Source organism: Montipora capricornis, chromosome 2 (genome assembly GCF_036669925.1).
Source record: "Montipora capricornis isolate CH-2021 chromosome 2, ASM3666992v2, whole genome shotgun sequence".
NCBI classification, from domain to species: domain Eukaryota; kingdom Metazoa; phylum Cnidaria; class Anthozoa; order Scleractinia; family Acroporidae; genus Montipora; species Montipora capricornis.
This window is the reverse complement of record NC_090884.1, coordinates 1,423,306-1,438,305: the sequence shown is the minus strand read 5'-3', so window position 1 is coordinate 1,438,305 and position 15,000 is coordinate 1,423,306. Positions and strand designations below refer to the sequence as shown.

Below are 15,000 nucleotides of genomic sequence, written 5' to 3'. Positions count from 1 at the left end.
GTACAGATTCCATCACTTTTTCATTTGTGTCAAGTTTGAATGTACCATGGGAACCAAAGGTACTGATTAGTACGTTATGTCAGGCATCAATAATTGATTTTATGGTTTCGTCTCAAGTTTGATTGATGGAAGCCAAAAATAATGTAGTTTGGAACTTAGCGCTTGAAGATGAAAGTCTGCAGAATTATGAAAATCGTAGTACTTAACAGAATCAGGAACAAAACCTAAGAAACAACTCAAAAATTTTAATTTATTATGTCAGAGCAGGACCATCGGGGTTCCTTTAATCTGGCAATGCGACCTCCTCTGAAATAAAAACTCTGCAAGTAAGAACAATAATAATTATATAGCACAAGTTTAAGCACAGTGTCAATGTTTAATATGTCATGTTGTCTTTATCATTTAGACAAAGTGTGGATATCTCAGCATTAAAGTCATCTTACCCTACACGCCATCCAAGACATCATCACCCATACATGTCAGATCAAAGAAACCCCCTGTCAGGATCATCTTTTCCGAGTTATCCATTTTCTTCAAATTGCCAGTCCTCAGTATGTATTATTGATATACTTGATGAAGTAATATTGTCCGGGTAAGAGTAGTACTGAGAAGGACTGTTGCTGATGACACTTCAACCACGTGAGTGAAAGTGGTCCTCTGAGTCTAGCCGAGTAGTCTTCTCAGGACTTCATGTACTCACCTGGACAATCTCACTTCATCAAGTCATGATATGACTCCTACGTTCAAACCAATATTGCTATTTGATATTTTTTATCATACTGTAGGTTTGTTGGTTGTTTTCAAGACATCACAAACTTTTCTGGTAGCCAAGCAAGAAATATAATAAATAGCTATTATTATATTCTTGCTCAGCGAGATGTGTTATTCACAGAAAGCAAATTTTACCAGAACTTATTTGAAAAACAGAGCAATACATGTGTATCAGGCAGGACAGTTTCTTGTTTGATCATCAGGCTCTCTATCATAATATTATTATGGCAAGAGCAGCAACATAATAAATTATTATGGATTCATGAGAAGGTAGGATGAATTCTTGGATTCACCATTTTTCCCAGAATGCACTGTGCCATTCACCAGCTTTTACCAGAATGCATTGTATTTGAGCAGAACACCGCAAAAAACTCTGGAGATGCATGAGGTCCCGTAATTATGGGATGAAACAACACATCAAGCAATTAATACATGAAATGCAAAAATGGCAGCTAACTGTAGTAAATATTTGTTATTAGCATTGTAAAATTAGCTACCAGTTTGGACATTTGGTCTATGTCCAATGACCAACAGTGGTTTCCAGCACTGTGGCAGCATGTTTAGGTATAAGGCGCTCACCTTTTTATAGCCTGGAGAGAATCCATTTCCTTCTAGTCAATAAGCACAAGGAGGAAGTCTTTTTGTTTTTGCTTAATGCCTGCAAGCAACTTGACACCTCGGTGAAAGAAAATGGAAGTTGAAACAACTGTTAATTTATGCTTGCTGTCCTGATTACACAATGATGTACTGTTATTTGGTATGTTATAAAGAAGGTTAACATAGTATACTATATTAATTTTTTCCATTAATTTTGATCTCACTGCTTTATACACATGTTTTCAATTTCAGATGAATTTCTTTCCCACAGCCCCTCCCCCACCCATTCCTCCTTCCCTTTTATCTCATCAGTGGACAATGCCCAGCCCATCTGGATTTCAATCGTCATCAAACAGTGTAAGTCAAGCGCTATATTTTTGTCTGCACAGTTGTACTAAGATGAATGTTTTGGAAATCATGCAAATATCTTTAAAGAAGCAAGTCTTGCATAGGAAGGGGTTTTTTTGTTCCCAGTGATTTCAACAATTATCAACAGCCAATGAAAAGTATCAGCTGCTTCACTCAGAGAAACTGGCAACTTTTTCTCCTTAGTGAATTAAAGACATATTATTTCAAGGAAGGGGGGGGGGGGGGAATTCATCCTAGAATGAATTCTTTTTGTTTTAACAAAAATTGTATAAACATTGACTCTTTTTCCCAAATGACCCTTCAGGCAAAAAAATTGCTGGCTGACTAAAAAGATCAAAGATACCAAAGTGTATGGGTGGTGGGGCAGGCAGATTTTTTCCAAAACATCAATTATAATTGGGCGCCATCATTCTGCAAAGAGCCGAATAATTTCTTGCCGTTGCAGCAAACTATACAGATACAGAAGTATCAAAAGATTTTGGTTTGATGTTGAAAATTTAGGTTCAAGATAAAATACAGCGAAAGTGCAGAGAGAACCGCACTTTGTTTGGGTTGCATGCATTTACGTTTTATGTGTGGTCCAATGAAATCAAAACTTGTCACCATTGCCATTGTTTACACAAGTGTTTTCACAATGTTAATACTGTCATGTTGCTACATATACATGTGCAACCGGAACACAAACAAAATTGGCCAGTGCCAGTTTTTTTAGGTAAAATCAGACTGACCGAAAAAAAAAAGGTCTCAAGTGCAACTCCTCCCCCCACCCCCCCCCCCAAAAAAAAAAAAAAAAACCAAAACAAAAACAATGACAACAGTTGGTTACTTTACCTAAACCAGCAGCCAACTTTGAGTTTTACTGAAACCATTTTTTTCTTCTTTTAAAACCTACAGTTCCCGTTTGCACCTATGCCACCACCTCCAGCTCCTGTTAACAACAGTGATGTGTCTCATGATAATGACACACTAGCAAGCATGTTAATGGCATGGTATTTAAGTGGTTATCACACAGGCTATTATCAGGTGGGTCAGGTTTTGTTGTTCCCAAACTCAGAACATTACTATTACTTTGAAATATTTCCTTAAGGGATAGTAGTGTCAAAATGAAGAGTGGATCAGTGGACCACCACTTATACTTCTTACAGGACACAGCCCCAGACTCTGTCACCAAATGCCTTCCTACTAAGATGCAATAATTATTTATCTGCTTGTGATCAAGCAGTAAAAGAAGCAGCATACACAAGTTTGATCAGACCACTTATAGAATACACCAGTAGTGCTTGGGATCCCCACACTGAACAGCTCCTCACTGAAGTTGAAAAAATTAAACACAGAGCAGCACGCTTTGTCCTTTCTGACTGTAAAAGCTATGAGCCTGGTTCTATTGTCAATGATGTTACAAAAACTTGGTTGGACAGCTCTAAAGCTTCGTAGACAAATGGACAGAGTACTTCTCGTCAAAAAAGGCTTTAAGTGCCCCTGTGGTTAAAAAAACCACTTCCTTTTTTTCCTTCAGATTTTGAAAGTGTGTTTGCTTAACACATGACTGGCAAAATTTTGAGCTTTGATTTTTATCCAAAGGCTGTTTACTTTGAGTGTAAGTTTTGGATTTCACGGTCTGCCATTACTCACGTTCAAAACTGACTGATTGGACCTCAGAGGGTTGGATCCAGGGAAAAGTGACGTCAGAGGCTCACTAGCTTAAAATTTCAGCGTGTGAACGCAGCTTATTATACATGCAAAGCGTGAGTTTAAAAGTCTGAAAGCCCAAAACCCCCGTGCTGCATATTAATTCTGCAGCGTACACACATATTGCATTCTTAAACTAGTGAGCCTTTGACGTCATTTTCTCCTCGATCCAGCTCTCTCGAGAACATAATGTTAGTAATGGCGGACCATTAAATAGGAAAATTACAGTTAAAATAAAGAGGTGTCTTTTCAAAATCAAGGCTTAAAACGTGGGTCACTTAGTGTTTTGTTAACATAGTTTTGAAATCCAAAGAAAAATATGAATTTATTTTTTGGTCACAGGGGCACTTTAAATAACCTGGCTGTCCTTCCCTTCCTGGAATCACTCCAGAAACCCACCAAGGAGATCAAGAGACACATTAATATTTGTGAACACTATATCGCACTCTCAGCTTCTACCAATTTGTATACTGGTAAATACAGTTTCCTACCACAAACAGTAGCTAATTGGAACAGTTTACCTCAATCTATTATCGACTTATCTACTAGCCCGGGAGCCTTTCAAGACACCTTCGCATGATTCGTATTATTGTTGTAATTCTAAACCATTAGACTGCTGACACTGTAAAATAGATCTTTGTGAGGTAGCACAATAAAAGTGAAGTGAAGTGAAGGTGCTGTGGTGGATCATCTGAGCTAGTAAACAGACGGTCATAGGTTTCAGACCTGTTAGGAGCACTCAGGGTTATTTTTTTTCCTACCCTCCTTGAGTGATCATTGCCCAAATGTATTTCATCATTGCATATGCAGGGTTAACATATTCACTTGCATAGAATATATTAAGGTGCTTTTCCCATAAAACAAACAGACATGTCAGACAAAGAAAATTAACATGCATCAAAGTACTTCCTCATTCCCCTTGGGCTAGTCCATAGAGTAGTTTAGAGGGGACAAGGGAGGAAAATACAGTGTAGGTGGAAGATTATCAACATTATTTTGTAATAAAATAATACACTGACTTCTGTTTGTTTTTACAAAATGTATTTTAGGCTACGCAAAATCTTCGCCATGAATCCAGTGCAAGAAGCAGTGATGCTCAAGTGTCAACAACAGATTCAGATATTAACAAAAAACAACCAAGCCAACCCTCAGAAACATGAAACTTTCACCACACTAAAATATATGGTTATCTCTGCCATTTTGCATTAGATTTGATTAAACTAATAATTATTTCAATGAATAACTGTAATAAAACACAATGCCGCTGTCTTTGAATGATTATTACTAGTCCTCTATGCTTATATCTTATAACTTGTCTAACCAATAATAAATTATTATTATTAAGTTTGTAAAATAGCCAGTTTAAATAAAGCATTCTCATTGGTCCAAGCTAGTTAGTCATGGTATCACCACAGAGCTAAAAATAATACTACTGAATCCCACGGCACCAGTGCATTATAGTGCAATATATGTCATAAAAGAAAATGCCAAACACAAAAACAAATATTACATCAGTCTGCCATTATGGCTTGTTATTTTCCTTGGTTTACTCTAAACTTTGACTTTCTGAATTCACATATGAAAGCTGTGAAGAAATAGTGAGAATTATCAAAGAATAGGAAAAAGAGCTGGTTTACACGTACAACGCAAGCATAAGCATCAGACACAGTAGTGTTTTAACAACTGCTAGCTTTCCTTAGAACCGAGGACACTTATATTATAAAGGACCTGTACCGGTATTTCCTGGTATCATGATTGGAAGGGTAAATGCTTGGAGATACTAGCTACACCAAGCTACTCTAAAATCGTAGGGTAACTAAAGATGCGTATGGTGCTCATGTTTGCATCATACGTGTAAACCAGCCTTGAAAGTTTTCCAGACATCAGAGACCAACACAGAAACCAAACTTTGGTTGATGCAGAGATGAGGTTCAACCAACTTGGTTGCGAAAGTATTTTAGAAAAAGTATGAAGGTATACAGTCACATAGGCATATCACAGACCACCAAAAATAAAAACTCTTGAAATTTAAACTTCATTTAATAAAGGATCCTTGTAAACAGCAAACCAAATTACAAACTTGGTAAGAGCTACCGGTATTACAAGATGTGAAAACTTTCCATGCCTACAATCACTTGTTAAAGAAATGATTTATGCTGGTTTTGTAATCAGACACATCTATTGAAAAATACTTCAACACATCACAAAATTTTATCCTAGAACAGAGTGTTCAGAAATTTCCACTCCTACCTGAACTGGAAGATTTGAATTGACAGGAGCTGGATGAAAGCTTTTCATGCTCATGCTTCTGTAGGTACTTCTCTTGTGTTCTTTAAAAAGCCCACATGCTTACGTGCACTTGGCACATTTTTTATTTCCTTAATATTGTGCTCCATCATAACAGGTTGTATGCCTTGAGCACATGATTTTTAGGAGTAGCTTCCAGACAGATGCCCGATAAACTAATGCAGAAGCTTTCACAAAAATAAAAACGGTTTATTTGCTGTTATTCTTGATAACATGGATCATCTGAAAAACAGTACTGAAACAAAAGAATGCACCTTTCCATTGCTATTGCTCTGTTAGCAGAGGTCTCTTTTCTTTTTGATGAGTTTGATGGGCTGATGAGTATGGGAAAAGAGATCTCTGCCATGGGATGAAACTCACTTTGATGCGACCGCTGTCCACAACCTTGGACAGCACTCTTCAAACCGCATGCCCCATCTTATGTTTGCTGAATGCCTAAGCCCGCTGTGTCCTGCACATTCCTTTACAGTAATTCTGCTGTTGCTGTTACGTTAGTCCACGCAACATGAAGTATTGTGAGGATTTGGTTGGTAATTAACCGCTGCACATGCACAACACAGTGAGTTTCGACCAATGGCAGAGGTCTCTTTTCCGGTTATAGCCTGCAGCCCAGTGAATGCAAAAGGAAGGAAAACTCTGCTAGCAATGAACAAAAATGTGCTCTCAAAAAGATCATAAATGATTAACATTGGTGCACTATGAGTAGTCTCTCTTTCATTTAGTCCATCAAGCAGAACCTGAGAAAAATAGTCACAAAGTACTGGATGCAAAATTAAGTCACACTTAAGTCTACATTTTCCGGTGCCATACTCAAGTGAGAAATGGGGTTTGTGTAGTCTAGCTCAGAAGAGGTTCGGTCCAAGGCTTGATTTTGTAAACCTCTTTTGTAAAAATATCTGGCATCCTCCAAACCCTGATCACGAACAATAATACACTGCTGCATGCATAGTCACGCGGCATTATTGAATTTTCTTCATTACTAACAAAGGTTCGAAGAGGCAATGACTGTTGACAAAGCTTTAGCATAAGCTCTAGGGTTTTTATAGAAAACACAATTGTTGGCACAAGTATCTGGGTTTGCGTCCCAGATGGTTGGCCCACATGAGCATAAGGGTGGCAAAACAATGTTCCTGGTTTGTAGTTTCTCCATTAAATTCACCTTCAAAGCTCCAATATATCTCTCCATTTCCCTCTCCTTTTGAAATTTCTTATGCTTCTTTGCTAATTTTATTTCAGTTTTCCTTTTTTCTTGAGCTCTAAGATATTCTTCTTCCTCTTTTTGGACATTTTGCATTTTGATCTTTTCAATTTGCTGTTGCTCGATCTCAAGACGTTGGACCTCTTTTTCAACTTTCAGAGCTTCCATTCTCTTGCGGTGCTCTTTCATTCTGATGTTTTCTCTCACTTGCTCTCTCTCAATGTCCATAAACAACCTTCTGTAAACAGCAACTTGGCTTTTTGCACGTGCCTTCTTTTCTGCCATTATCTTGGAAGGTTGCAGAAGGACATCAACAGACTTGGACTTTCTATTTACTTGAGAAATGCCCGATTTCTTTTGAGTGTTATTCCAGTCTGTATTTTCGTTTCCCAGGGTGTCATAAACTTGAAATTGAGCTCGTTTTTTTGAAACCAAGTCCAAATTCGGGTCCTCAGAACATTTTTCTAAGGAATATTGAGGATGATGATCTCTGATTGCGTTTTCACCTATCCAGTAATCATCCATTTCCTCTTCCCTTATTCCATCTTTTTCTTGTTTCTTGTCGGATGTTTGCCTGGATACACCATGGTCCCTGGTGGGAGACGTTTGCCATAACCCACCTGGAAGAAGCCCACTCAGACGATCCACTTCTGTTCCAAGACTCTTTGAACCCAGCACATTCCTTGCATGTTTAGAACAAGTTCTGATGTTTTGCGCGTGTTCCTGTAGTAGCTGACTAGCAGCATCAACTGCTAAAAGATCTTGAGTGACGCTTCGTTGAATTTTCAGCTCAGAGTCATCGCGATACACACAATTGTCGCGTCTCACAGTGCTTGGCAACGAGCTCTGTCTCACTACATTTCCCTCAACTTCAAAAGCTTCCATTGAAATACCATATTGTTCTTCGCGCTTCATCTGCTCTAAATTTCTAACCCTCACCTTCACTTCTTGTTGGAATTCTCTCAGCTTTTCTTCCTTTTCTTTTATAACTTTTTGCAGACGTAGTTCTTCTTCGCGAGCGTTTTGAGCTGCTTTTCCATGATGAAGCTCTACCCAAGCAGCAAATGGCAAGGTACCAGACGATCGATTCCCTAGTTGTCCCTTGGATCGACCATCATCTGCTGGCTCCTTCTTTGCTTTCCCTTTTTCCCTCATTGAATTAGTCTTTGGCACTTTTCCTCTCAGAGAAGTTGCCATAATCCAAATATTAGGCCCAAAAAGACTCGACCGTTGAAACGATGTTCAAAAACCAATTCAAAACAAAACTAGGAACATTGGCCAGCGGTATGAAAGATTTCGCCCTAGGTTGGTCATGTATCCCCTATTATAGTGTATTTAAATTATAGTATAAAAAGTCATGCTTCTCGAGATAAATTTTGCGTGACCCCAAAAGCATCGGTCATGCGGGCTAACACAGTTCCAGGTCCGGTTCTAAAAACATCGAAAATTGAATAGTCCAATAAGGGGGAACTCTCTAAAATTATTCTGAAAGTTCAAGCACCCTACCAAGCAAAAATAGCCTCCCACGCAGACGTCCTTAGGGTTTCGTCACGCATTTCCTCCCCCATTTCCTCCCCTCGTTGGGGAGGAAATACGAGGGTAGGAAATGCGTGACGAGGCTAAGCAAACAAGGCTCTGTGAAAGTCTTTGCAATAAAAAAACCCTCAAGAACGATAATTATTGGTCTGTAATATTTTACAAGCCCCTATTTGATTTTCTTGCTTTTAGGACCCAAATCACTTTCCTTGCCACTGAAAAGTCTTTTACAACTTCTGTCTCAGTTTTGCTAAGAACGTTGATCTGCATGTTGAATTATTAGCCAACTTCTAAATCTACACCCACATGTTCCAGCACTTGGCAAAGTCCCTGTTAACTTATAGCTCTTTTTGCTTTGTGGCCACATACATAATAAGCATTTTTTGAGAAATCAATGCCAAGAAGGCCAGCCACCCCCCCCCCCCCCCCCGGAAACTCCAAACCTTTCTCTTTTTGAATACCAGTAGTATGTGGGATCTTTAACCCTTTGACATCCAAACCAGCCGAAACCGGCCAGACTTAGTATTTTACTCTGTCTAACGCCAGACGATTTTACTCGTCAATGGGAAACCCTGGGAGTCAATGGGTTAATGTCCCACAGAGTTTATAAAAAAGGGTTGTGAGACGGGCCTACTGTTTAAAAGGTCCTCAACCGACAAATCTTGAAAGTCTTACCATTTGCAGATATCATTACATTAGGTAGCACTTTCTCCCCGTTATTTAAAGAGCCCGAGTGTGTATAGTCTGGCCAGAGTTGCAATCACGACCTCCCAATGCTGTCCAGTCGGTTAACTGGAACAAAAGAAGGGGACCTCACATAATTTATTGTATGCTGTTGTGCTTGAGCCATTCATACTTTTGTATATCTACCAGGATTGAATACTCAGCAACCTTTATTAATTAATAGTTATCTTTTAATTCAGCTAAACATCCTTGAAAACCAGCATAAAAAAGCAATAATAAAATGTGCAAACAAACAGCAATACTAAAAACATGACCAAGAACAACTCCAACTTTTTTTTTCCCACTTTTCTTCTGAACAATGTGATCAAATCATTGTCGCATCTCCAATCTCGACTCAGGAACTCAACTACACAAGCAAATAATGCTGCTGACAGCTTCCATTATTTCATGACGTCATGCCGATGATCATGGTTGTCTCTCACCCTCAACAATCAATGATGAAAGATGTCTCTTCAGCAAGTCTTCGAATTCTAACAACTATGAAAAAGAAAACCTCTTGAGAAAGGGCAGTTTCAAAAAAAATGTCGTGCAGAGAAGAAAGGGTTATTTTCCATACAATGTTATACTATATTTTGTATGTTGCAATCCTCCAGGGTCATAAAGCATTATAATTTCTATTTCATGGGTAATTGGCAACAAACTTGAAATGTTTATAGATTTTGCAAGACATAAATAATTTCCAGTCCTTGTAACCCGAGTGAACAGTCTCACTCTTGCAAACCATCCTGTTGGATGGTTTGCTTGCTTGCTTGACAATCTGATTTTAAAAGGATGGCTGACAGTTTATTTTGAGCACAAAATAGTGCTAAGAATCTGATGAGAAAGTGTCACTGTTTGAATTATTAAGAAAAGAAAGATTGAAAAATTTGATTCCTTTTCTTTTAACTCTGTTGTCATCTCTTTTATGTAACTTGCCACAGTTTACTGTCCATCCTAGCACCACTCATTTCTCAGAACTCCAAAGCAATTTGAAAAAAAAAATAAGAAAAAGACACTCCTTGTAAGAGTTGTGCATACATGTATGATAGCTCTTGGTGCCACAATATCATCTAGACCTTTTTTTTTTATTGTCACATACATTTAACAGCTATCCGTTAATTTTTTCAATGGCCTCATCTACATCATTCATGTGTTCCTTCAGCTTTTCCCACTGACTTATCTGCAGCATGATACCTTACAAAATAATGACATTATCAGAACGTCAGAAGAGGAATAACTAAACATACTGAACTAAGAAAAAGATCTGCCACAAAACAAATAATTATTAATTTACACTTTTTCACCATTACTTTTATACTTCTTTCAGCAAGTTGCATGATGGCTTTTTTGTCTCTTTTCCACATATACATAGTTTTGCTACTTTTTTCCCTTGAACAAATAATAATTTTCTTACACTATCATTTCATTTCCCTTCAGACAGCCGAATGGTGATAATTGAATTTTGTATTGGAATTTGTTCTTTCCCAACATAGTTCAACACTTCAAGCTAAATTTCTGCTTTTCTTTATGATGAATTTTCAAATAAAACTTGATTGAAACACTGCTCTCTTTGCTACCGTGGTCAAGTCATACTCACCCTTTTTACCAGGCTTCAACTCTCCATCATTCTCGTAGAACTCTCTGATGTCTACGTACACTTTTCCTTTAAACTCTCGCACACTTATTTTGCGTTTATCTGCAATCTGAAACCAAGACGAAGACAAACAGATTATAGTAATACTGCTGCTTAGAAGATATTTCCTTCTTCAATATCATTACTATTGAATTGTGTTACCATAGCTCTATCATGTCACTCAAAGGATGTAGAACCTCTTATTTATATCATGGTCCACCATACTTGTGTTTAATACACAGTTATTTATATTGATATTCATAGAATTTAAGAAATCTAAACAATCTGAATTCAGCACCAAGTACTTAAAACATAAAAGCATGTTTGCTGGATATCAAGAAAAATGATGACAAAATGATGAATGAAATCAAAGAGGCTTTAAGATGAGGTAACTTGGTTCTCATAAGATATGAGCAATAAGGTAACATTGTAATACAGTTCCCCTACCCCTACAGTCTGTGTCCTACAGGGGTACTAGAAACTGGCAACCGTATGTGGCTTGTCAATCTGTAACTTAGCTGAGAAGTTAAATAATATAGTTTGTTATTTGGCCTACTGGAAAGGAAAAGTCATCTTCGTCTTTGGAAGAACTGGCCTTGGATGATTTCTCTGCTGGCGTCTTTCTCTTTTTAGGTTTAACCTATGGGCGGAGAACCAACAAAGCAGCGTGACTATTTCATAACCGTCAAAATGGATTGCGTCAAATAATTTATGGTTAATAAATTGACTACTTCCTAAAAAAGTAAGAGTTTAGTTACTCGCCTCCTCTTCTTCGGACTCCTCGCTGCTGTCCGATACAGTTGCTTTCGACTTCACTCTCTTCGACATCTTTTGAACAGAAACGCAAACTTTCCGTGCGATCTTACAACAAGCACCAAATAGGGCTTGGTAGCCACCCAAGCCTCAAGCCCAGGAGATCACGAAAGAGCAAGAACGTCAGGCACTAATGTACTACACCGTAATTATATGGAGCGGTTTCGGAGAAAAGATAAAAGCATGCTTATGAAAAGACTTCTGACAGAGCTCATCCATAGGTGGGATAGGGGGTGTGGTTCGGAACGTAAGTGGAACGTTCCCAGGGAACGTTTAACTCTTTACGAACGGAAAGACATCCATGGAGGGCATTTCTTCTCTTGCAGACAAGTGAATAGGTCTCTTAAAAGTGAACGAAAATTCGGACAGTTATTGTGAAGGAGATATATCTATTCGTGACTCGACCTGGTATTTTCTCATACATACATACACTCAAACGTCTAGCGATCACTTATCAATTTCCCGGAATTTGCGTCTCATATTTACTTTAAATTTGACCTCTATTAAACGGTCACCTCTATTAAGCGGATGCGGTCACCGTTTGGATTTCCCAAATGACTTATTTTAACGGTCACCTTGTTACAAGATAACAACCACTAAAAGGCATATTTTTGGACAGGAAGATAAGCTGAGCGTGTCCAGTTTCTTTCGCAGCTCATCAAACGAAACCTAAGCATTGTTTGTGTAAAAATACACGTCTCTGCGGTGGGTCAACCGGCGCACACGTCGAATTCCTCCTCTTTTATCAGTTTTCCTTGCAGCTAACCACAAGAAAAACTGTCACCTTCAAACTGATACTGGCATGCAAATACTGTTATGATATTTTGCGTTATTTTTGTTGTGAACAATAAAATGTAAATTAGTTGATCGGTATTTAATTACAGAGAGGTGTATACGCCTAAAACGTCTGGTATGAAGGGGCATAAAAATGAAAGGTTTGAGATTTTGCTACGGTGTTTCGGGCTCTAAAAGTCAAATTGGCAGAGCAAGAGTCTTTCATTTGCAAAATCACGGCAACATAACTACTGAGAATGATTTACAAGCTTTGTAAATGACATTTTGATTTAGACTGATATAAATATGAAAAAAGGTGGGCCGACCCTTTAATCGCTCACCTGGATATTTCCCGAGGGTGACCGCTTAATAGAGGTTTGACTGTACATACTTAAATTGACCACTCCCCATAGGGGCTTTTCAATACAAATGAACACACGACAGAACAGAACATTTAATAACAATTGCTAAGAATCCCAACTAGCCGGAAGCAAGCTAGTTGGCGATTTTCAAGTGCTCCTGAGAAGTTGAACTAGGGAGTTGAACGAGTGGTCAGAACGTGTCTTGAACGCAGGATCCCCGGATCTCAAGGCAAGCGCTCTAACTGGGCCGCACTGCCTCCTATTAACCATGATAAGAAAACAATCGAACATGAAAGAAAGAAAAACCAAAACAAAATAATTTTGCACGAGCACCCTCGCGTCAAGGAGTTCTTGTATAGTTGGTATTCACCTCTTTCGACGGTATAGACACGTGTCATTTGGTGAATAAAAAGAGTCTGACACAACCCAGTGACGTTGCGGTAATGAACCGGGAATCAAAGAGATTACCTGCTTTGGTGGTGGGAGGAGGAGAATCACGGTGAATCCAAAAAAAGGAAGAGGAAAGGAACTTTATTTAAGTGTCTAGTATTCTAGTACTGGAGCACTAACTGGTGACACTGTAAACTGAAATCAACAAATTAACGCAAATCAAATCACATATTGAATTTTGCGGAGAGGAAACCACAGAAAAGTCTCTCGGAGAGAGTAGAGCACCAAACAAAGGAACAATGCTGATAAGCCTTTCTAGCCTCGCTACGAGGAGCAGATTTCAAAAGAATTCTTGTTTCAAAATGAGGGCAGTAGGTCTAATAAAAGTAAAGACAAAAGAATGGAAAAGTGGTCGCCATTTATGAAAGTGGTCTATAGAAAGAAACCGTCAGAGTTATTTGTGGCAATCACAACAAATTGAAAAAATGTGAAACTTGTTAGAATGGTAAAGTTGCGTTTTTCTTGTTATCAAAGACACATGCACAAACTTAGTAAATTATACGACTTCAGTGCGTACCATAGGAAGGCACAATGCATTCATTGTTCAATAAATCTCGTTAGAAATAATGCTGTTAGTGTAAGAAAGACATCTGCCAAATATGGTCTAGGAGCCAAACATTGACGAATGTCGCAGCGGGGGATGATACAAATCACGTGCCCAAAATGTTGCATTATGGTTTGTTTTGGTAAAAACGGCGGCAAGAACTTGAAGGGAGAGTATTTTTTCGTTAGAATCTGCTACTATTATGTCAATCTACTTGCTACCACGAAGTGACAAAATTACTATGATCATTACAGTGTTAAAAGTGAAACCTACGAAAAAGGCTACGAAGCCTAACAAATCCTAAACTTTTTAACAGAACAGGAATCGAACCCACGATTGTGCGATCTGCCGACTGCAACGTCCAACATTTGTCAGTCTTGCCTCATTCCATTCGAGCCCATTGATTATATCAGAAAACACTAATGATCATATCTGAGGATTTGAATTTATTGCCTCAACAGATAAACCGACACATTTAACTACAGGGTACAGCTGTATCTGTTTTGGTCTCTACAGAACTATGCCCTCCCCCCACCCCCCCTTGGGCTAGGCCCTTGTGTATAGATTTTTTTCCTAATAACAATTGAAAAAATAGATATTACATGGATAACCACTAAAACTGGCTAGTAAATTGCAATGTGTACATGGATTGCCAACAAGGGCTACAAATTAGTTCCCTTTGTACATTGTAATTTTGCACTACGATTCCAAAGGACTATTACTCAGATTTTCCCGCCTTTGAGGCCCTATTACATCTGTTGAATCTACTGAGGCTCAAATGATACCGTTTTCTTAAATTTCCCCCGCTAATGAAGATGTCGCTTGCAATGCAATGCGCATCTGTCCGCCCCTTTTCTTCATCTTATGGCCTATTAGCTACATTCTTGAGCCTGGCTCAATTATGGCACTGTGTTATTCCTTTAAAGTAATTCTGATGGGTTGAATGCTAAGTTAACCACCACACTTGTAGGCACACACTTCAGCTTTCAGCGAAATGTCTCTTTAGTGCTCTTTCAGCGCATTTCAATCTCTCTTCTCTTGTTTCCGCGCTCGGTTTTCTCTGCTTAAGTTTCGTGGTCAGCTGAAGAACTTCGTCATTGGTTACAGCATGCTCGAAGCCTTCCTGGAATATTTTCTCTGCCCTTTGGTGATCCACGTGGTCTATCTCACTTATGGACCATATGATTGCCTCAAGGAAAAAAGGTGGAAAGTTAGAGCTAAACGAAGATGTTGA

At 38.6% G+C, this 15,000-nt stretch overlaps 4 protein-coding genes across 6 annotated transcripts in view; 1 reads left to right on the top strand and 3 right to left on the bottom strand.

Annotated features, from left to right (window-relative positions):
* The window catches only part of LOC138038322 (survival motor neuron protein-like), an 8,262-nt gene extending 3,447 nt beyond the window's left edge, over positions 1-4,815 (top strand). For both annotated transcript variants that reach the window (XM_068884124.1, XM_068884125.1), the window contains exons 7-10: positions 407-551; positions 1,621-1,725; positions 2,632-2,760; positions 4,476-4,815. In XM_068884124.1, coding sequence (XP_068740225.1) covers positions 407-551; positions 1,621-1,725; positions 2,632-2,760; positions 4,476-4,586 — 490 coding nt within the window. In that variant the 3' untranslated portion in view covers positions 4,587-4,815. The remainder of the gene's footprint in view (positions 1-406; positions 552-1,620; positions 1,726-2,631; positions 2,761-4,475) is intronic.
* Positions 4,816-5,447: 632 nt separating this feature from the next.
* LOC138038321 (inner centromere protein-like) lies at positions 5,448-8,887 on the bottom strand. Its single transcript, XM_068884123.1, has one exon. The coding sequence runs from the start codon at positions 8,126-8,128 to the stop codon at positions 6,713-6,715; it is 1,416 nt and encodes a 471-aa protein (XP_068740224.1). The 5' UTR covers positions 8,129-8,887; the 3' UTR covers positions 5,448-6,712.
* Positions 8,888-9,359: 472 nt separating this feature from the next.
* LOC138038320 (activated RNA polymerase II transcriptional coactivator p15-like) lies at positions 9,360-11,743 on the bottom strand. The gene is made up of 5 exons (XM_068884122.1): positions 11,586-11,743; positions 11,380-11,463; positions 10,788-10,893; positions 10,290-10,384; positions 9,360-9,688 (listed from the first exon to the last, which is right to left on the bottom strand). The coding sequence occupies exons 1-4, from the start codon at positions 11,649-11,651 to the stop codon at positions 10,299-10,301; spliced, it is 342 nt and encodes a 113-aa protein (XP_068740223.1). The 5' UTR covers positions 11,652-11,743; the 3' UTR covers positions 9,360-9,688; positions 10,290-10,298.
* A 2,449-nt stretch (positions 11,744-14,192) lies between these two features.
* The window catches only part of LOC138038311 (PWWP domain-containing DNA repair factor 3A-like), a 16,907-nt gene continuing 16,099 nt past the window's right edge, over positions 14,193-15,000 (bottom strand). For both annotated transcript variants that reach the window (XM_068884101.1, XM_068884102.1), the window contains one exon: positions 14,193-14,955. In XM_068884101.1, coding sequence (XP_068740202.1) covers positions 14,746-14,955 — 210 coding nt within the window. In that variant the 3' untranslated portion in view covers positions 14,193-14,745. The remainder of the gene's footprint in view (positions 14,956-15,000) is intronic.